At 39.6% G+C, this 23429-nt stretch overlaps 1 protein-coding gene across 1 annotated transcript in view; it reads right to left on the reverse strand.

Annotated features, from left to right (window-relative positions):
• LOC126335142 (integrin beta-PS-like) overlaps nucleotides 1–23429 on the reverse strand; it is a 257184-nt gene that overhangs the window by 69606 nt on the left and 164149 nt on the right. The window contains exons 8-9 of the mRNA XM_049998103.1: nucleotides 11331–11498; nucleotides 2751–2876 (exon numbers count right to left, since the gene is read on the reverse strand). Of these exons, the coding sequence (XP_049854060.1) occupies nucleotides 2751–2876; nucleotides 11331–11498 (294 nt within the window). The remainder of the gene's footprint in view (nucleotides 1–2750; nucleotides 2877–11330; nucleotides 11499–23429) is intronic.

Raw genomic sequence — 23429 nt, forward strand, 5'->3', positions numbered from 1 at the left:
AGTGCTTGCAGCAAAACAACTCCCAACCAATGTGTCAGCACCTGATACGACACTGCCAAGGTATGATGATCATGCAAGGACGCCTTCTACTAGGCCATGCCAGGTATAGCAGCTACTGGATGTACATGATAATGCTCGCCAACAACATCTGTGTGTTTGATGACCACATCCAGTGCCCACCAAATGCAGGGCCAAATTGTTGGACAGTAGTAAAGGGAGGCTGCTGCCATCAAGCAGATTTTTACTCACTCTGACCCACATCCTCCATCAGAGAACACTGCACCCATTGCAATGGAGTATCAAACAAAATTTGTGGCTCAATTTAGGACTTCTTGGGAGTCAGGTTTCAGCTTTTTATCTTGGGTGGAGAGCCATCACCAGAATTATAAGTTATTTCAAGTAGGGACCAGGGAAATGTTTTGGGAACTTAGTTGTTAATATTGTATATTAATGAGCTGGCAGACAATAGTGACAGTAACCTTAACTTTTTTGAAGATGTTGCAGTTATTTGCAATGAAGTACTATCTGCATAAAGCTGCACAAATATCCAGCCAGAACCTGACACAATTTCTAAGTAACACAGAGACTGGAAATTTGCTTTAAATATTAAAAAACATAAAATTGACATACATGGAAGATAGATTGCTACTCACCATAAAAATTACATTAGTACAGACAGACACAATGAAAAGACACGTAAACATTTGCTTTTGGTCAAATCCTTACCAGAAAAAAAAGACACACACACACACACACACACACACACACACACGCACGCACACACACTCCACATGGGAAAAATATATTAAGAAACAAAGATGCAGAGACTTACCAAACAAGAAAGCACAATAAAAAAACAGAGGAAAAGACGAAAGGATGTGGGTTTTAAGGGAGAGGGTAAGGAGTCATTCCAATCCCGGGAGTGGAAAGACTTGGGGGCAAAAGGGACATGTATACACTCATACACACATACATATCCATCCGCACATATACAGACAGAAGCAGACATATGTAAAGGCAAGGAGTTTGGGCAGAGATGTCTGAATTGGCAGATGCTTGACAATAGACATCACTTCTTCAATGAAGCTCTCCTTAAAAAGTTTTGAGAACCAGTATTAAGGGAAACATCTACAGAAATTCTTCATGATCCAAGGCATATATCACTCCCATAATGACCATTAAGGCAAGATTAGACTAATTACAGCATGCACGGAGGCATTATCCTCACACTCCCTATGTAACTGGAACAAAGAAGAAACCCTGACTTGTGGTAGCATGCTAAGTATCCTCTGCCATGCAATTCATAGTGATTTTCAGAATATATTAAAAACAAAGATTCCAAGAACCAGGAAAGCGCCAGCAGACAGGCACAATAAACAAAACACACAAACACACACACAGAATTGCAAGCTTTCGCAACCGATGGTTGCTTTTTCAGGAAGGAGAGGGAAAGACGAAAGGATGTGGGTTCTAAGGGAGAGGGTAAGGAGTCATTCCAATCCCGGGAGCGGAAAGACTTCCCTTAGGGGGAAAAAAAAGGAGAGGTGTACACACACACACACACACACACACACACACACACACACACACACACACACACACACACAACAAACAAACAAACATATCCATCCGCACATACACAGACAGTGTCTGTGTATGAGCGGATGGATATCTGTGTGTGTGTGCGTGTGTGTGTGTGTGTGTGTGTGTGTGTGTGCGAGTGTACACCTCTCCTTTTTTTCCCCCTGCGAAAGCTAGCAATTCTGTGTGTGTGTTTGTGTGTTTTGTTCATTGTGCCTGTCCGCCGGCGCTTTCCCGCTTGGTAAGTCTTGGAATCTTTGTTTTTAATATATTTTTCCAATGTGGAAGTTTCTTTCTATTTTATTTACATCATCATTGATTTTCAGAATATGTAGACATTGATGCAGAAAGATTATAGCTGTCATTGCTTTGGTATGGTATTGCTGGTAACTGTTGAATTTCATATTAACAGAAGGTTTTATGTTGCCATCTGTGAGGAAACATTGAACATAGAGGACTGCAGCTCATTGAATTTAATTGTCCTAGCCATGGATACAGATTATGAAGACATTTTCTTCAATTTGAATCACATATGGGCTTTAAGGTGTTGGGCGCAAGAGGGGGGAGGGGGGGGGGGGGTTCCTCCAAGTAGCGCATGAACTTGTGGGCGTATGAATGTGCCATGGCTTTTCTGAGAATTCATTCACTGTTCTTTTAAGAAGACATTAATAATGTACAGAATAAACACTATCATTTGAGTTTCTGCTCTTTTTCTAGACTACCCCCCTTACCTCTCTCTCTCTCTCTCTCTCTCCCTACACACACACACACACACACACACACACACACACTGGAAACAAAGTTGCATTACTTCCACTTGGGTATCTGTTTTGTGTGTGTGTGTGTGTGTGTGTGTGAGAGAGAGAGAGAGAGAGAGAGAGAGAGAGAGAGAGAGAGAGAGAGAGAGAGAGAGAGAACTTAAAGAATATAAAAAATTGGAGAGTTGTTATTTGTATCTATGTATGTCCATTTAATCATCTGCAGGTGAGTGGTTCATCCTGAAATTCTATTTTTATAAAAGAGTATATATTGAATTTTTAATCATCTGTACTATTTATGTCCCTCAAAAATAATATGATTTCAGCTAAAAATATAATACAATAAGATGCAGTCAGTTTTACATATTTCATAAAATAAATTCCTCAGTCAATGAAATGCTAGATATTTACCTGTGTGTCTTCACAGTCACAGTCACATAGTAAGTCAATTTTAAGAATAAGACTCTCATTCACCCCTGTTGGCTTTATTTCAATGAACTGGGTCCAGTTTGCTTTGTTTTCAGGGCATTTCTTGACCTGAAATGATATTTTAATGAATAAATGACTATCAAATCCAGTTCAAAACCTGAAAGTAAAAAAGAAATCTAACACTGTTTCATACAGGAAAGGAGCATACACTTACAATTTGTTATAACAAAGACAACAGGAAACCTCACTTGTATCTCAAATACCCATGCTATTAAATGACTGGGGAAAAGTTGTAACAGTAACAAATAACAAGCAATTTAAACTGTAAATTTTAAAACTTTCCTGGCATATTGAATATTCAGATTAATTCCAGGTTTGCAACCGGTTGTCATTAACTATAATCACTGACATTTCAACTGTGCACCTACCAGTAATTTTCAAGCGATCCACTGGAGACCGATGAAGACTTCTCTCTTGCCACAATTCATTACTGCGATAGGCAACCAAGAAATTAAGAACATACAGTTGCATACCAACCAGACTGCAGGGCCTTCTGAAAATTTATAGAGAAGAGGGTCTACCTTTATGGCCAATATAAAGCAACACAGGTGTTCCTACATAAGATGTAGGCCAAATCTTTTGCTTCCTTGTTGAGACCATTGGTAGGGAAATACTCACATCACATAAGTAACTCACAAAGGGAAGCTGCCATTGGCCGCTCCCTGACACAGCTGAAGTTTTGAAGGGTAAAGATATAGGATCACCTAGTTTGGTTTAGATGCCAACACTCAGCAGTTTCTGAGAAATTACATTCAAAATTTTGACACCATTTCAACAGTATCACATGTTGTATCATTTTTAGCAAGCTGTTAGCATACTCGTTAAGAGCATACTTTCAAATTTTTGTGCCATATCTTCAAAAACAATCTCACATTGCCTTTTTTTCATTTCATTGTGTGGAAGTACATGACATCAATATTAACAGAGGAAACAAGCATTTCATATCTTATTAAGAATAGATTTTATCATTACAAATCTTATATAAATAGCAGTCATTGAAAATGGAAAACTATAAATTCTAAAATTTCTACTTCATTTATACTTCTATTCTTCAGGAGAACCATTGAATTCCTCAGGCTGATATCCGTCATAAAAACATTCAACGCATGGTAATTCAGAGCACCACCAAAAACATGCAAAGGCACATACGCCACACTCATATTGTCTAGTGTGATATCATTATGAAAAGCAACTTCATTGACATTTCTAAATACTTCATGAACTGGCAATAATTTCACAACAAACCACACATATAGAAGCATTTTCTAAAAGCTGGAGCCCGAAATTGATTATGGATCAAAGTACATATTTTAACTGTATCACTTCTACTTGTGATTTTCCTTTGCTGGCTGAAGACAATAGGGCACTTCTGTAATCGGTGAATGCATTTCTTCATCTGTTGATGAAAGTATATGTCACAGGGTTGACAGAAAAGTGCACCCTTCAGAGGAATTACTTTTAGTGAAAACTCTTTTATTCCAATTTCATTGAGATACTGCCCATTGTATAAGAATAGATTGCTTTGCCCACTCCATGGGCCAATAATGTACAGAAATGGATCCATTTCTACATAAGATCACAAAACTTCGTCCAAAAACTGATGCTAGATTTCTTTTGTGAGTTCTCTAGATTTTGTGATTGTTGTGTACTCATACTTTGCTTTTCCAGTAACTGGTAAACATCTTGACAGACTCAAGAACCAAATTTGAAGACAAACAAAAACTGTTGCTTACAGTTTTCCTGAAATTGTCAATCAATACTGGGCAGTGTGTAAGTGTGTCACATGATTCAAATGGCTAACAGCTATTTTCATGATTTTTCTCATCTTGATACAATAGCATTCTCTTATTAGAGGTGTGACATTCACATTCTTTTTCATCTATGCCTATAACGAAATAAGGATTGAATTGCGAAATTGTAAAGGAAGTTTGAGATTGAAACAGTCTTGCTTTTTCCAATTATTCACCAGACAGATGCTTCTTACATTTACATCTTTCATGCCCTGCAAGCCGCCATCAGGTGCATGGGAGAGGGTACCCCATGAAACTACTAAGTGTTTCCATTCCTCTTCCATGTACAGATAGAGCAGGGGATAAACAAGTGTCAATATGCCTCTGTATGAGGCCTAATATCTTGTATCTTATCTACATGGTCCTTATGCAGAATGTATGCTGGCAGCAGTAGGATTTTTCTGCAGTCAGCTTTAAATGTCAGTTCTCTAAATTCTCTCAAAAGTGTTCTTCAAAAAGAACATTGCCTTCCCCCCAGGGATTCCCATTTAAATTCCCAAAGCATATCTGTAACATTTGCATGTTGTTCGAATCTACCAGTAACAAATCTAGCAACACTTCTCTGAATTTCTTCATTGCCTTCCTTTAAACCAACCTGCTATAGATCCTATACACTCAAGCAGTGCTCAAGAATAGGTTGCCTAGCATCCTATATGCAATCTCCTTTACAGATGAACCACACTTACATTAAATTTTCCCAATAAACCAAAGTTGACCATTTAACTTCCCTACCACAATCCTCATGTGCTAGTTTGATTTCATATCACCTTGCAACATTATGCCCAGGAACTTAAATACCGTGGCTGTGTCAAGCAGAATGCTACTAATGCTGTATCTGAACATTATGGGTTTGTTTTTTCTTCTCATCTACATTAACTTACATTTTCATACATCCATCTAACGAACTGGAAATTTTGTCTAAGTCATCTGTAGCATACTATAGTCACTCATATTCAACATCTTCCTGTACGCCACAGCTTTGTCAGCAAACAACTACAGATGGCTGCCCACCCTGTCTACCAGATAATTTATGTATACAGAAAATAACAGCAGTCCTACCGCACTTCCCTCTGGCACTCCTGATAATACCCTTGTCTCTAATGAACACTCGCCATCAATGAAGCGTACTGGATGGGTTGGGTTGTTTGGGGGAGGAGACCAGACAACGAGGTCATCGGTCTCATCGGATTAGCGAAAGATGGGGAAGAAAGTCGGCTGTGCCCTTTCAAAGGAATCATCCCAGCATTTGCCTGAAGCAATTTAGAGAAATTATGGAAAACCTAAATCAGGATGGCTGGACACAGGACTGAACTGTCGTCCGCCCAAATGCGAGTCCAGTGTGCTAGCCACTGTGCCACCTCGCTCGGTGAAGCATACTGGATTCTGTTACTTAAGATGTCTATATTCTGCATGCTCAAACCTTAATTAAAAATCTGCAGTTGGGTACTGTGACAAATTGTTTACGGAATTATAGCAATACAGAATTCACCTGTTGCCCTTCATCCACAGTTCACAGTATATTATGTGTGAAAAGGACAAGATGAGTTTCAAAGAAGCAATAGTTTCTGAAACAGTGTTGATTTTTGGACATGAGCTGTTTGGTCTCTATGAAGTTTATTATATTCAAACTCAGAATAAGTGCTAGAATTCTCCAGTAAACAAATGTTAAGGATATTGACCTGTAATTTTGTGGATCTGTTCTTTTGCCCTTCTTATATACGGCAGTCAACTGTGCTTTTATCCAGCTGCTCGGAACTCTGCACTGGGTGAGGGAATTGTGATAAATGCAACCTAATTAAGGGACCAAAGCCATAGAGAACTCTTTTGGAATTCCATCTGGACCTGGAGACTTATTTGTTTTGAACTCTTTCAGGGAGTTTCTCTACACCAGGGTATATACAGGACTTTGTGTGATGGTCAAATAATGGTTTGTTTGTATGATTCTCTTGTGTGAACTATTTCCTGAATGCAGAATTTAAAACTTCAACTTTCATTTTGCTATCTTTAACTGCTACACAAGACTAGCCTGCTTAGCTATTTTACATAGGACCAGAATTTGTTTTTATTCTTGGCCAGCTATTTTGCCAAGGTATGATGGTGGTAGTTGTTGCATGCTTCAAACATAGAACTCTCTACTGTTCTTTGCCTGTCATAGTTTGTGTGTTCTCTTTTGAACTGAGACAGCAACAGTCTTAGCTTCCACAGTATTTCCCGAATTTCATTGCTAAACTATGGTGGGTCCTTTCCGTCCTTAATCCACTTAATACGTGAACACTTGTTCAGAGCACAATGTACAATCTGTTTAAATTTAGGGCATAATTCTTCTGCATCTGTAATACATGGACTAAATGATTGCATTCATTGTGTAAGTTAGTTGCTAACAACTGCTTATTTGCCTTCTAGCAGAAACACCCTCCTACCCTACTTAATTGGTTTATTAACTTTTGTAACCATAGTCACTATGATATCATGATCACTAATACCTGTCTCTATATTGACAAGGTATGTCTGTAGCAACATCTAATGTATTTCCATTGGTGTTGTTTTTCTCCTTGAAAGAATTGCACCAGGTGTTTGAGGCTAAATTTACAACTTTATGAATGCAACAAGGCTGCTTCAGCCATTACTCACTGTCACAGTGCCCATGAAACAGCCCAATGTCCCCTGTTTCTGGCCTCTGTAAAATGACTGAACAACTATCAGTTAATCATTTTGTATTTGTCTTGAGTTGATCCACCACTAATACCTTGGCTCCTCTTTCAAAATAGCTGTTTCGTACAAGTAACCTTGCACCCTCATACACTGCCCATTATGGGATTAACACTTTTTAGAAAACTGTTACTGGCAGATTTTGTTTGTCTCCAAAAAGTCAGTGACATATTTGGTCCTCAGATCCAACAATATACAGGGTGGTACATTTATCTTGACCACCCTAAATAACGATTTGTCCAGATGCAAATTACAAAATCTTTCAAGCAAATGTTGCAAATGTTCTTTAGCTCTCAGGGTGACATCAATCAGCATGACTGCCTTCATTGTAGCTATGTTTTTTACAAATATATGAACAGCAGTATGACTTTTTTTTAAATGGCACCCTGTATTTTTTATTCGGTAATTCATTTCCTCTCCTAAAGACTTATTCAAAAATGTATCACAGTGTACCATTCACTGAAACACAACGTTATTAATTACACAACACAATGTTGACTATGAGCCCAGAATCACAAACTCATCCACTTGCTGGAGTTGTCAGAAACAAATGAAAAGCAAGTAAAAACATAACACAAAACTGACTTTGACTCTCCTGTACCACTGCCTGGGAGTAGAACATTCAAAGGTGCTCAACACTGATACACTGGTGCACTCTTTTAATGAAAGAATTATTTACTGCTTCCAGTGTCGCTTGCTGAAGAGAATTACAAGCAAGCTTGATACGTTCCTGCATGTCCTCTGAAATTGTTGGAATATCACAATAGACAACAGCTTTAATGCATCCCAAAGAAAAAAGTCCAGAGGGTTTAAATCAGCAGACCTAGCAGGCCAAGTAACTGCTCCTCCTCAACCAATCCATCTGGCAGGATACCTTCGGTTCAGAACATGACGTGCATGCAAGGCATTATGTGCTGGACATCCATCATGTCGATATCACATAAGCATTCTGGTTCCTAGTGGCACTTCACCCAGAAGAGGAGGAAGAATTTGTCTGAGGAAGTTGGCTTATGCTATGCTCCTTAGACTAAAATTGATGAAATAAGGGCCAATAATTGTAGTATCTAGCATCCCACACCAGACGTTAATTCTCCATTGATGCTGATGTTCCACCTGTCTAAGCCATCGTGGGTTGTCGCTGGACCAATAATGCTTGTTCCCTTTATTTACTTGTTCTTTGTTTGTGAAGGAGCAGTCATCAGTAAATAGAACATTGGAGAAGAAGTTCACGTTAGTGATGATTTGCTGCCGTGCCCACTGACAGAACTGTACATGATTCTGGAAATCATTCCCATGCAATTCTTGAAGTAGGTGCACATGGAAAGGATGGAACTGGTGACAAGTAAGAATGTAATGTACACTGGTTTTAGAAATGCCAGTCTCATGTTCAAGCTGCCATGTGCTCACATGTGGATACATAGCAACAGACGCGAGAACAGTAACTTCGGCAGCTTCATATGTGTGAGTGTTATGATGATTGCTTTGTCGGGGGTTGAAACTTCCATTTTCTGAAGAGTCACAACACGATGAGAGAACATCCATCAGGAAGGTGGGTTCTTGTCAGGATATTGCCCTCTGTACAGTCCCACTGCTTGAATAGCACTTCGCCTACCTTCACCAACAACAATAAAAGAAACGTTACATTGGTGCAGTTTGTCGGAAGGACAGCCTTTACTGTATCCCTACTCTACACAACAGTTTTTGAAAGGACTAAACTACTGTACTAAATGTACCCATAAATAAGAAAACAATATCGCAATTACTGTTCTGCTAACTTATATTCCCCATAGGTGAGTAGCATTTCTAACTTCTCTTTGTTGGTGTACATTCTACTCACACAACTCTTCAACTGACGGTGGTTGACAGAACTACAGGTGTGATTTCAACTTATGTTTACATTTGTCCTCTGTCAACGTCAGCACGTGGTTAAGTTCCTGCACTAAGTACTGGGAGCATCAATGTCAATGTTGTGTTATGTAATTAATAACATTGTGTTTCAGTGAATGGTACTCTGTGATACATTTTTGAATAGGTCTTTAGGAGAGGAAATTAAATACCAAATAAAAAATACAGGGTGCCATTTATAAAACATCATATCACTGTTCATATCTTTGTAAAAAAAATGAAGCTACAATGAAGGCGATGAAGGAGACTGATGTCCCCCTGACAGCTAAAGAACATTTGCTTGAAACATTTTGTAATTTGCATCTGGACAGACAGTTATTTTGAGTGGTCAAGATAAATGGGACACCCTATATAAACCAATTAATGGACTGGCATCAGAATGAGTACACAACAGCCACAAAACCTAGAAATCTCTCAAATGATACCTACCACCAGTTTTTGGACAAAGTTTTGTACCCTTCTATAAAAGTGGAACGATTTCTGTTAATTATTTGCTCACTGGGGCAGGTGAAGTGATCCCTCCTTATATGATGGGCTGTATGTTGATGACACTGGAATACCAAGGTGTTCATTAAAAACAAATCCCCCAAAATGTATGCCATTCCATCAACCCTCCAACATACGTTTTTACCAAAAGGTTAAGAACTATAGTCACCAATTACAGAATTTTCCTTTTCTCATCACACAACAAAGGGAAATCACAAGTAGAAGTATTACAAAATTAAAATATCTGCTTTGATCCATTATCAGCTGCAAGCTCCAGATTTCAGAAAGTGTTATGGTATGTGTCTTTTACTATGGAATTATTGCCAATTCATGAGCTATTTAGCAATGTTAATGAGCTTCCTTGTCCTAATGATGTCACACAAATAAATGGTGCTCCAAATTATTATGCTTTGTATATTTTTATGACAGCTGTCACTCTGGGGAGTGCACTGGTTCTCCTAAGGAAAAAAAGTAAAACGGAAATTGAAATTTTCGAATTTACATATTTTTCATTTTCAGTTACTGTTTTTTATAAAATATTTGTAATATAAGCTCTGTTTTTAATAAGGATTGAAAGGCTTATTTCTTTTATCACTATTGATGATGCAAACCACCACACAATGGAAAAAATACATGAAATTGGGTTTGAAAACAAGGCACAAAATTTTAAAAGTATGCTCTTAGCTACCGCATTACTAGCTTGCTTAGTTGAATGCTGTGCCTGGTGCTCTTCACTTACACTGTTTGAGCCATTTACTTAGCACGACATAGTAGCACTTTTTACAAAGGCCCCTCTCACAGAGTCTTTGGTGCTAATTGGTAATAAGTTTCAGGTGGAGATCACTGCTTTGTTTCGGCATGCCCTTTCTTCAACCTGTTTTATGTTCAACTATGAACATTTTGAGTAGACTCATAGTGTTTCCAAGAGTAATCATCTGTCTCCCCTGGTGGACAACCTTTTTATGGAGGACTTTAAGGACAGAGCACTGGAATCAGCAGTCCTTAAACCAATTCTGTTTTGGAGGTATATGGATGATACTTTCATAGTGAGGCTTCATGTAGAGGATAAATTGATGGATGTGTTATACCACTTCACTCCACAAGTGACAGCACTGCTTGTTGGACAGTGTGTTCAGCCTGCCACCACAATCTTCATACATGCAGAGAACATGCAAAGTGCACTAATAAACTTCAGGATGAGAGAAGTCTTTATCAGTCTTCGATGGCTCACCTGAGGATGAGTAGCAAGTGCCTAGATGAAATATTGTGGAGGGCAGTCAATGATGACCCACTGTAAGCCTGAAACTACTTTGGAGATACAATTTAATCTGTGTAAAATAAGTTTTACCAGTTTACATTTACTAAATATGAACCACTGTATCAATATTTATTATGTTAGAGCCATCTTTAATAAATATTTTCTTCAATAGTTTGTTTATACTTGTTTTCATATTAATGGCACCTATTCTATAAGATGATTTAGAAGAAAAATATCATCATACTACAATGATTACTGTAAAAGTAGCTACTTAATTCCAGTCATTTGATAATTTTATTTTGTGTACTTTTCAAATGATTATTTTCACAACCAAATTTAATGTTAATTTCTTACAGTGATGTTGGCCAGAAATGTTACATTTGATCTACCCGGTTCATATTTCAGTCCTCCACATGTACTTCTTTCTGAAACATTCTTGTTCTTCTCCAGGCAATTTGTTAAGTATTTCACTGAAATATATTGGGTGGAATTGTCAATTATTTCCACAGTTTCAAGTAGTTTCTGAAAATGAGACATAACAAAGGAACTTAATTAACAGGTAGTAATATCAACTAATTAGACACATTTTGTTTTCTTATCTGTGCAAGGAGCTTACTTGACAATGAAATTTACTTTTTCTTTAAATTGTAAAAAAAAGAATTTATGGGAAACAGAAATACAGATAACTGTATACGCAACAAACTGTTCCCATAAATGTCTATACATACATATATTTCAGCACAACACTGCACAAGGTACAAAGGCTGACTAGAACATTAACATGGTGATTCGTCAGAGCAGTTAGAGGTCAAAGATCATGCTTTATGTGGTCAATGTGACCTATCAATCTCACAGAAAATGAATCTCGAGATGGTTCCCTGTAAGTCAGGTTTAAAGGTAGAACGGAGACTGAGTAACACCCAAGGAAGCGCCTCAGACCAGAGTGCTGTTTCAAGGGTGTGATGCCATCGTTCCACTAAACAGTTGCTTTGAGGTTGGTAGGCTGTTGTATGTATTTTTTTTTAATACCACGAAGGTTACATAGAATCGTGAAAAGTGCAGACTCGAACTGTCAACCCTGGTTGGTGGTGATGGTGGACAGGCAACTGAACCTACTGATCCACGATGAGACGAATCCCTTGGCCACAGTTTCCTCTGTGATGTTGTGTAAAGGAACAGCTTCCACCCAATGAGACATGTGATTGATTGTGGAGAGGATATATCTGTGGTCCTCCGATGGTGGCAAAGGGCCAATAAGGTTGGTACGTACATTATGAAAATGTCCATGCGGAATGTCTAACTTGCCAAGGGGAGGAGAGGTGTGGCATCCAATTCTGTTACATTGGTAGGAAACGCAACTGTGTGTCCGGGTTTGACAATTCTGCTTAATATTTTTCCAAACAAAATGCTCGGTGACGAGGCATGTGGGGGTGTGGACACCAGGGGGGGGGGGGGGGGGGGGGGCAATATGCAAAGTATCGAAGGCTTGACGGCGCAACATGGGACAGGGCAACAGCCACAGAGTGCCGGCTGAAGAGTCGCACCACACTTCATCCGGAATGATGGGAAACTTGGATTTGGTAAACAAGTGATGTCTGAGGACCCATGAGGAGAGCTTGAGATTCCTCATCAGAGGCCTGGAGAGCGACGAGATCGGTTAAATCGACAATGTGTGAGACAGTATTGATACACGAAAAGAAGTCAGCATTGATGTTTTCTGTGCCTTTGATGTAGCATACGTCCATAGTAAATTGAGAGACCAGATCAAAGTGGTGGAAAGGCCAAGGGGGGGGGGGGGGGGGGGGGTGGGGGGGGGGTCCTTGGGATGGTTGCAGAAGGTGTACGCCAGTGGTTTGTGGTCAGTAAGGATGAAGAAAGAACGGCCCTCGATGCCAGGGCAGAAATGTTTGATGGCTTCATAGACCGCCAGAAGTTCTCTATCAAAAGCAGAATATTTCTTCTGTGCTGTAGATAGCATTTTAGAGAAAAAATGAAGGAGTGAAACCATGTCACCTTTGTGTTGCTGTAATATACCCCGACCACAATGTCGCTGGCATCCGTAGTGATGAATAACTCAGCAGATGGATCGGGGTGAGTGAGTATGACAGTGTGAGCTAACACTGTGTTTAGAGCCCTGAAGGCCTCTAGCATAGGTTCAGTCCGACAGACTGCCTTATGGCTTGAAGTATGTTTGCCAGACAGTGAGTCTGTCAGTGGAGCCTGCACAGTGGTGGCAGAAGGTAGATGTCAGCGGTAGTAATTCATAGTACCCAGGAAAACATCTCAGTTCTTTGTACATAGCCAGGGGTGGCATTGACGAGATAGCCTGCATGCGGGATTAGGAGGCTGTATTCTGTCTGCGGAGACGGTGTAACCTGAAAATTTCACAGAAGACTGGCGCAATTGGAATTTATCTTTGTTGACCTCAACACCGTTTGAGTTCAAGGTCTGGAGGACATCGGATAAATGATCTTCATGGTCCTCTGTCGACTAGATGAAAATGAGGATGTCATCCACGTATGCAAAGCAGAACCTGCACTGTTGTAAGACTGAGTCAATGAAACATTGCCACATTTGTGTCACATTCTGTAAGCTGAATGGCATGAAGTTGTATTGGAACAAACTGAGTGGCGTGATGATAGCAGTCTTTGGAATGTCTTCCAGTGCTACGGGAATCTGGTGATAGGCATGTTTACAATCAATCACACTGAAGACTGTGGCACCTGATAACATATGGGTGTAATCATTTATATTCAGCACTGGGAAATTGTCCATGATGGTATGAGCATTTAAGCGTCTGTAATCACCACACTTTTGGAAAAAAACTGTCATGTTTGGTGATGAGGTAAATCGGTAAAGACCAATTGCTGTCTGATGGCTGTAGAATGCCTGCCTCAAGAAGTTCGTTAATTTGCTGCCAGGCTGCAAGCAACTTAATGGGATTGAGGCGTCTAACCTTGTGCCTAATAGGATGGCCGGCAGTGGTAATTACTTTGTGCGTCATCCCATCAGTGATGGAAGAGACTGACAATTGCGCATGAGGCTGAGTAACATATGACATGAAGTTTTGGGACGAGTTGGGCACGATGAGGTGTAGCCATTAGAGCGAGTGGGTAAGAGTGGGAAAAGGCAGCACGAAAGTCTCATTCCTACTATGTGAGTGCGGCATGGGCTTGTTTGGAGAGGTTGGCTGCATGCGGTGTATGGAGTGGATTGGAGCATGCAGTGACTGTCTGTTGTCAGCTTTGCGTTGAATAACCAGCACAGACGAGAGGCGCTGGAGTTGCGTGGGGAATGGCAATGGTGGATGGCATGCAAGTGGAATGTTTACCAACACAGTGGCTGCCTGTGTGGTAGGTGTGTTCGTAGTGCATGCGCCACTGTCATTAGAAGCACTGTTTGAAACACATGGCCCTGCACATAGCAGGTGGTGAGTGCAGAGATCACTGAACGCAAATCGTCACATGCAATCAATGTTTTTGAACTAACCTTATGACTGTCCATGGTGGTGTCTGCTGATGAAGGTCAATCAGGTGAAGGAACTGTGGATTGCAGTTGCAGCAGCGAGGTACAGGCCATGATGAGCTCATCGAAAATGTGAGCAATGCATTGTTTCAACTCATCATTTTGCCAAAAGAGTTGCGCTGCTGTGTCATACTCTGACAGTAGATTAGCAATGCAGGTCACAATTTCATCCATGAGGGTGGATCACTTGTGAACCAGATCACATGTCATGGTGGAAATGGAACAATGAGCATAAGTGCCTGAGCACAGTATCTGAGTGTCAGAAGGGCAGTGTAGCACTGAACCTTGAACTGTGTTCAGGAAGAGTTTGTAAGGGGACAAGAAATCCATAACAAAAATTGGTTTGTCAACATTGGTGATGTAAAAAGTCCATGGGAAACATAGAGAAGGAGATAGATGCACCATAACTTTAGCAGAGCTGACAGTTTGTAATGTTGATTTGTTGACAATGCGTAGAAGCGACTTCTTCGGTGAAAAAATGGGAGGAGCCAACAATGTAGGTATGATGGACACGTCAGCACCTGTGTTGGCTAGGAAAACAAGCTGCATCAAAATGCCGGTCACATATAAATGACCACTGGGCCGAGAGGACAAGTGGACAGAGTGCAATGCTTGAGGATGCCTATGAAGTTCCCCACAGGACCCGGCGTCTTTTAGATCCTGCAGTCAGTGTTTGGGTGCTGGCAAGGTAATCTGCAATTCTTGGCCTCATCCCCAAAAATCTGTACCAACAGTACAGATGAGCCAGATGTAGCAGTAGCGGTGGTTGTGACAGCAGAGGAGGTTTGTCCTTGTTGATCTGTTCCGGAATGTAAGCCGGGAAGTATGGTGCATGTGCAATTCTTTAGTGCTCGGAAAGAGGAGAGAGTGACTGAGTACTGCCTGGTGGTGTATATGGTGTGGAGGCAGAACGAGCCCTGTCTCTGCCTGCAGACAGCTGGTAAACAGGCAGCATAGTGCCAACCAGCAGTGAGAGGTGTGCTGGTTGTTTTTGTCGTAGTAGTGCATACAGCTGATCTGTGATGTGAAGGCAAGAGCCAATAGACTCGAAGGAGTGCAGTAGCAGGTGTATCTGCAGGTCGGTAGGTAACTTGGCAGACCATTCTGCCCACAGGGTAACGTCCGGCATCGTGTGCTCACTCACAAGTAGTCGAAGGCGGCGCCATAGTTGTGACAGAGTGTGGTCCCCCAGGTGTTCCTCGTACAGGATCTTGATTATTAATTCCTGCGGCAAGCAGGTGAGTCAGTTCAATATTGTCTTCTTGGAAAACTTGTATTTTGGTGGCAGTGGTGGCGAAAGGAGGAGGTCACAAATTAAATCTGAGTGGTAATGGAGGTGCATGACGAGACATAGAAATTTAGAGTTATCGTCAGTCACCTGATGTAACTCGAAAATGCACGAACCATGAAATTGAGTTTTCCTCATTTAAAGGAGGTAGCTTCAACAGACGGCCAGGGGGGAGGGGGGATGATGAGGGTGGCTCCAGCATTGTCTTGGAAGGCCTGCTGTCCCGTGGTATGATAGGCTGTCCTGTAACCTGACACTACTGGTGTGGGCATGTTACTAGCAAACACATCCCGAACAATGGCTAGTTGCAATGTCCCTGATGAATCATGGAAGCATGACATGGCAAGCACAGTCAGAACAAACAGGTGAGCGACATATGAGGTAGGCCCATAAACTGGACCGGAGGTTAAAGGCACAGTACTTAAATTGTCCACCTCAGAAATGACGCAGAAGGCCAACACGGCAGGCACATAACGGTACTGTGGTATGAAAGAGCTGCTGCATTGTCAGAATCAGGACCTCCTGTGAGTGAGGGAGAGGTGTGGGGAGGGAGGGGGGGGGGGGGTGTTTGGTACTTGGTGTGGCGACAGCAGGAGTTTTCTGTGCACATCGGATACACACCCTCTGTGGTAGGACCATAAATCACTGGTGAAACCTGATGTGGTCACATTGTCGTGGTACAATGCTCCTGGATGGCGAAGTGCCATTGGGTGTGCTTAAACCCACATGGTCAAGAATCTGGGCGACAGATCTGGTGGTTGAGCCTGGCGCACTTGATGTATAAAACTGTGCATTGTTAAATTGTGAGGAAGGCAAAACTGGCATAGCTTTATAGCAGTTGACCACATGTGCATTTTGCACGAAGGTGGCATTGCACATGGCACTACTGTAACTGAGATTGCGCTGCGTAGAGGATCAAAGCATGTGTGTGAATTTGGGTCACTTTGAACACTACATGAGCAATCGATCATTACACGATTCTGGAAATCGTCCACTTCACCTTTCACGTGTTGGCATGCACAGCCTGACAACACGAAACCTGAGTCCATTGTTTGAGGTAACAGTGTAGCACTCGGCCATTGTAGAGCTGCAAAGTTTGAGGTTAACTTCATTGGAGATCGCGAATCACTGTCTGTTAGCGGTGTAACAACTGATGGCAGGGGATTGGTGTCACCTGGTAGTAGTAGCTGAGCCTCCAAATCCTCGTATAAAATGTTGAGTGAGGCAGCCAGATCAACAAATGTAAAATCTGTTAATTCCACACAGCCGGCGTGGAAATCACAAAAGATGTAGAAACATCATGGTTACCAATTTGGGAAATGGGAATACAGATAACTGTATATGCAACAAACTGTTCCCATAAATGTCTATACATACATATATTTCAGCACAAAGAAAGATACACGTGTACACTGTACAAGGTACAAAGGCTGACTAGACCATTAACATGGCGGCTCGTCAGAGCAGTTAGAGTTCAAAGACCATACTTTACGTGGTCGATGTGACCTATCAAAGCCACAATATTTTTTTATGATTAAACAAGACATTTTACTTTCTTAGGAATGTCTGATGATTCTTTTGGAATGATTTTATTAATTAATTAACAGTTAAACTAGATAATACTAAATCAAAAGTGGTGACAGGACGGGCATCCAGCCACCCCTTAAAATTAACACGCCAAATCTGGTTAACCATAACAGCAGACCCTGCAAGTTGGGATAAATGCTTGGACAGAGAGAATACTAAATCAAAAGTAAATATGGACAGCATATCCATCATGAATTTACAAATATCTTGGCTAACAAAGCAGAAAGATACATTTGAAATTACAAGATTTTGAGTGGATATTAAAATATTACAGAATTCACTCTTCTTGTAAAGGTGGAACACAAATAAAATTTTGACAGCCAGTTAATGTGTATCATATGATGTTTGGATGTACTGTTCCACTAGTCTGGTGCCTGTTCCTTTGAACTCACTGGTTGCTCTTATTCTCTGAAAACTGAAGTCCAACATATCACTAACAAATGAAGCAATGAGATAATCTGTAATGTGTGCTTTCCTGATGGAATACAGCTTGACTAGGTTTGAAATTTAGATTTCTGGCTAGTGACACAATTGTATCTAGAAGGTGTTGCGTAGAGACTGGTTTACATGGGAAATCATGTGTAAACGTGTACTTTTTCATGTATTCCACTCCCAACTCTACTGGGTGATGGACCAGTAGTAATTTACTGTAGCTCTGGCAATCATTTAATGCTGTAGTAATATCCAAGGATGAGATACAAATAAATTGTAGGATATTTATACACCATATGACATGCTACATATGACCTTCACTCTTCAGACTTATTTCAGATTACATATTTATAAATAATATCTATAATGTGAAGCATACATTATATTTTATGTACATACAGCAAAGGAATTTGAAAACATACTAACTGTGGTAAAAATAGACTTATGAACTATTTCAATAAATACAGCCTTCTTTTCAATTACCAGTTTGGTTTCCAGTCAGAGAAAGAAACCGAATAGGCAATAGCATATCTAATAAGACATGCATAGTTGCATTGGATACAGGGAATTATATATACAACAGGTACATTCCTCAATCCAACCAAAGCTTTTGATGTAGTTGACCACAAAATACTGCGAAATAAGATAGATGAAATGGGAATTGGGGGGGGGGGGGGGGGGAGGGGGTGTTAAAAAGGGATTTCACTCATATCTGGAAAATAAGAGCGCAATTGACTGAAATTACACATATATCAAGTATGTCCAATTATACTGAAAAATATACTTCTGACCCCAAATATATAAATATAGGGATATGACAAGATGGTGTGCTAGCTCCAGTACTGTTCCTAATGTTCGTAAATGATTTCCCAGAATGAATCAAGCATGGACAAATATTACTGTTTGCAGATGACTCTAATGTACTGATCACTGACAAATCACTAGAAGCACTAAGAGAGAAATCTGAAAAAACACTTACCAGCATATATGAACGGGCAATAAACAATAAAGACACTTTTAATATAAAGAAAACAAGCACTAAGAAGTCCAACATAAACAAAAAGCCAGATTATAAAAACCTGAAAATAAATAATGAAGTTTTACAATGTGCAGAAAGCATAAAATTTCTGATGATCCTGTTGCCCGCCAATTAAGGTGGGAAGAACATGCAACAATACTTTGTAGTACAATCTCTACAACATGCTATGCTCTCTGAATTTGTACATCAATATGTGATGTTTCATGTATCAGATTAATGTATTTTGCTTATATTCATTCTGTTATGGTTTTGTTTATATTTCGCGGCTTTGCCTTACTTTCCAAGTGTGCATACTTAGCGCTATACTGCAATCTTAAGTGCATTTGGTATAGACTAACTAATTAAATACATTCATTCGTGTGCTCTTCAATTTTGGCATTAAGGGTTTTTCTTTTATTTATGTATACTTTCACTTATCGCAAAAACTTCGTTTTGGATAAATTCAGCTGTTTATGCCTAATTTTTCATCATGCATTTATAGTGTTATACCACAAATTTAAGTGCATTTGGTAATAGCTTACTTACTTATTAGTTTCCAAAACATATTTACTGTCATTTTGCATCTGTATTTAATATATTATTGTTATTACTTAGTAAATCTCTTTAACTAATTTCCAAACTACCATGGATACTAAGTGTGTGAGGTGCAGTAGGTAAGTTAGTTCAGGGGTTTTGTGCAGCTCCTGTGACAGGTGGTTTCATTGGGGAAATTGTAGCAGCATGGGAATTGTGGAAGCAAACAAAACTCTTCCATTCTCTTTCAGGGTTTGCTCAAGACACAGGATTATAGCTGAACAGGAGGTGAAAATTAGAGCCCTTCAGGCTGATTTGGACAGAGCGATGGAGGAACTGAAGAGGTTAAGGGGGGAGGAGGGTAAAAAGCAGTGGGAAGTGGTAGCTGGGAACAGGGACCACAGAAAGAGAATAGTGTCTGACAGTTTCCCAATTCACACAACCAATAAATTTGCCTTGCTACCACAGTTAGTAAGGAAGAGGCTCCAGTAGAAGTAGATGTAGTTAAGATGCAACAGAATTTCACTAGGAAACCAATTGTTTCAAAAAAAGTAGAAAGTAAGAGGAAAGTTCTGTTGCTAGGTAGCAGCCATGGAGGAGGTGTGGGCCAGATTTTGCAGGAAAAATTAGGTGACAGGTACAAGGTCACAAACTTTTTCAAGCCAAGTGCAAGTCTTACCCAGGTGGTAGAGGATATAGGTTCCTTGTGCAAGGGATTCACAAAGCAGGATCATGTGATGGTAGTGGGTGGAGAGGGAAACAGTATTGATAAGGATCAGGGCTACAGCATTGAGTGTCACCTGGTGAAAATAGCCTCAATAACAACCCATACCAGTGTTGGGCTGGTGCCTGCTCTCATGCGACATGATCAGTCCCAGTTGAACCGCTCTGTCAGGAGGGTAAATATGGAGTTGGATCAGTTGCGTAGGGTGGCCACTCTGTCAGACATTGGATTGGTTCCTGTCGAGGCTACTGATAGGGGGCATTTCACAAGGCATGGCCTACATGTCATTAGGAAAGGGAAGGGTAAACTGACAGGGTTGTTAGCGAAATCTGTAAGGGGGGACACTAGTACTCATGGATGTACCTCGTTTTTAGGCTAATATCAGTGTCCAATGAGAAGTTCAGGAAGGCAGGTGCTAAAGAGATCCAAAACTCACAATATTCTCACAACAGGAAAGTAAATAATAATGTTACCATATTTAACTAAATTATTGGTTGATTAAAGAAAAAAGTAGATTCTCAGAAAAGTAAAGTAAAAAATAATGTTACCATTTTTCATCAAAATATTCTGGGATTGAAGAATAAAGTAGATGAGTTCCTGGTTTGTTTAGATTACATTGAATCTAATGATGTAATAGATATACTATGCCTGTTTGAGCATCGCATTGTGTCTGATATGGAAAAGGTAAGTATCAGTGGTTATCAACTAGCTGCACATATGAGTAGAGAGAATAAGGTGGGAGGAAGATTTGCCAAATATGTCAAAAGTTATCACTGTGTAGAAAGCTTAGATACAAAAAAGTTTTGTCTAGAGCAACTTATAGAAGCATGTGCCTGTCAACTTAAACTGAAGGAGGGCTCTTTTATAATTGTAACAGTATATAGGTCCCCTTCAGGAAACTTTCATTTATTCCTGGAAAACTTGGATGCCTTGTTGTGATATCTGTCAGATAGGGGAAAGCAAATTATTATTTGTGGGGACTTCAATGTTGAGTCATTGAAAGAGTGTAATAGGAAGAATGACCTGGAAGTCTTGCTCAGTTCTTTCAATTTGACATCTGTCATTAATTTTCCAACTCTGGTAGTAAAGGACAGCAGCACATTGATAGATAACACTTTTATAGCCAAATACAGGTCTAAAAACATAAATTCTTGTCCTGTTGAGAATGGGCTTCCTGATCATGATGCTCAGCTAGTTACAGTATATGACATAGCTCCATTCAGTAATTCAAAACTACCCTCCAAAGCTGTACATTCAATTAATGACTCAACAACTAAAAATTTCAGAGAGAATCTTCAGCAGTTAGATTGGGATGAGATGTACAAGGAACCTGATGCTAATTTAAAATATAACTTATTTCATGATACACTTGTAAGAAAATTTGAAAACTGTTTCCCCAAGAAAGTAGTTAAATCTAATTATAAGAAACTATGCAAAAAACCTTGACTTACTAAATAAATAAAAATATCTTGTAACCAACAAAAGGGAACTGTATCTAACAACAAGAAAGAGTAATGACCCAGAAACAGCCAAATGTTATAAAAACTATTGTGCTACATTAAGAAAGGTTATTAAAAAGTCCAGAAGCATGTGCATCATGTCTGAGATTAATACCTCTGATAACAAAATCAAAACAATTTGGAATATTATTACAAGGGAGACAGGGCAACCAAGAGTATAGGATGATGACATCACCATCAAAGTGAATGGAAACTTGATAAACAAGAAGCCGGAAGTCAAAAACATTTTCAATAATCATTTTTTAAATGTTGTAGAGAAGATAGGATCTAAATGTTCATTAGAAGAAGCAAGGCAGTTAATGGAAGAGGCCTTACCCACACTATTTGATACAATTGAAATTCCACCCACCTCTCCATCTGAAATGAGGAAGATAATAAACTCTCTCAAGAATAAAAGCTCACATGGGATTAATGGCATTCCCAGCAGGATAATAAAAGCTTGTTCCCAAGAAATAAGTGGGATTCTTAGCCACATATGTAATAACTCTCTGAAGCAGGGTATTTTCCCAGATAGACTCAAGTATTCCATTGTTATACCACTGCATAAAAAAGGGGATATATTTGATGTCAACAACTACCGCCCAATCTCTCTTCTGACAGCCTTATCCAAAATTCTTGAAAAAGTAATGTATTGTAGAGTAGCTTCACACCTTTGTAAAAATAAAGTTTTAACAAAATGCCAGTTTGGTTTCCAGAAGGGTTTTTCAATGGAAAATGCTATATATACTTTCACTAATGAAATATTAAATGCTCTGGAAGTCACCGTTGGGATTTTTTGTGATCTATCAAAGGCTTTTGACTGTGTAATTCATGGAATACTTCTAGATAAGGTCAAGTATTGTAGTATGAATGGGACAGTGCTCAAATGGTTTAAATCATACCTAACTGGAAGAGTGCAGAAAGTTGAAATAAACAGTTCACATAATATGCAAAAAAATGGTGATTTCTCAAACTGGGGAGCAATCAAGAATGGGGTGCCGCAAGGTTCGGTCTTGGGTTCTCTGCTGTTCTTAATATATATTAGTGACTTGCCATTCTATATTCACGAAGATGCAAAGCTGGTACTTTTTGCCAATGATACAAGTATAGCTATCACACCAAACAGACAAGAATGATCTGGTGAAATTGTAAACGATGTTTTTCAGAAAATCATTAAGTGGTTCTCTGCAAATAGGCTCTCATTTAACTTTGACAAAACACAGTATGTATAGTTCAACACAGTAAATTGAATGACCCCATTAATAAATATAGACTTCGATCAGAAATCGGTAGCTAAGATAGAATATTCAAAATTTCTAGGTGTATGCATTGATGAGGGGTTGAACTGGAAAAACCACACTTAAGATCTGCTGAAACGTTTGAGTTCAGCTACTTATGCTATTAGGGTCATTGCAAATTTTGGGGATATACATCTCAGTAAATTAGCTTATCACACCTATTTTCATTCTCTGCTTTCATATGGCATCATATTCTGGGATCATTGAGTAAAAGAGTGTTCATTGCACAAAAGCATGTAATCAGAATAATTGCTGGAGCTCATCCAAGATCATCCTGCAGACACTTATATAAAGAGCTAGAAATCTTCACTGTAGCCTCACAATATATATATTCACTTATGAAATTTGTTATTAACAATCCGGACGAATTCAAAAGTAATAGCAGTGCACATGGCTACAACACTATGAGAAAGGATGATCTTCACTACTCAAGGTTAAATCTAACTTTGGCTCAGAAGGGGGTAAATTATGCTGCCACAAAAGTCTTTGGTCACTTACCTAATAGCATCAAAAGTCTGACAGATAGCCATATAGCATTTAAAAGGAAA

This window comes from Schistocerca gregaria, chromosome 2, assembly GCF_023897955.1.
Source record: "Schistocerca gregaria isolate iqSchGreg1 chromosome 2, iqSchGreg1.2, whole genome shotgun sequence".
Lineage (NCBI taxonomy): Eukaryota > Metazoa > Arthropoda > Insecta > Orthoptera > Acrididae > Schistocerca > Schistocerca gregaria.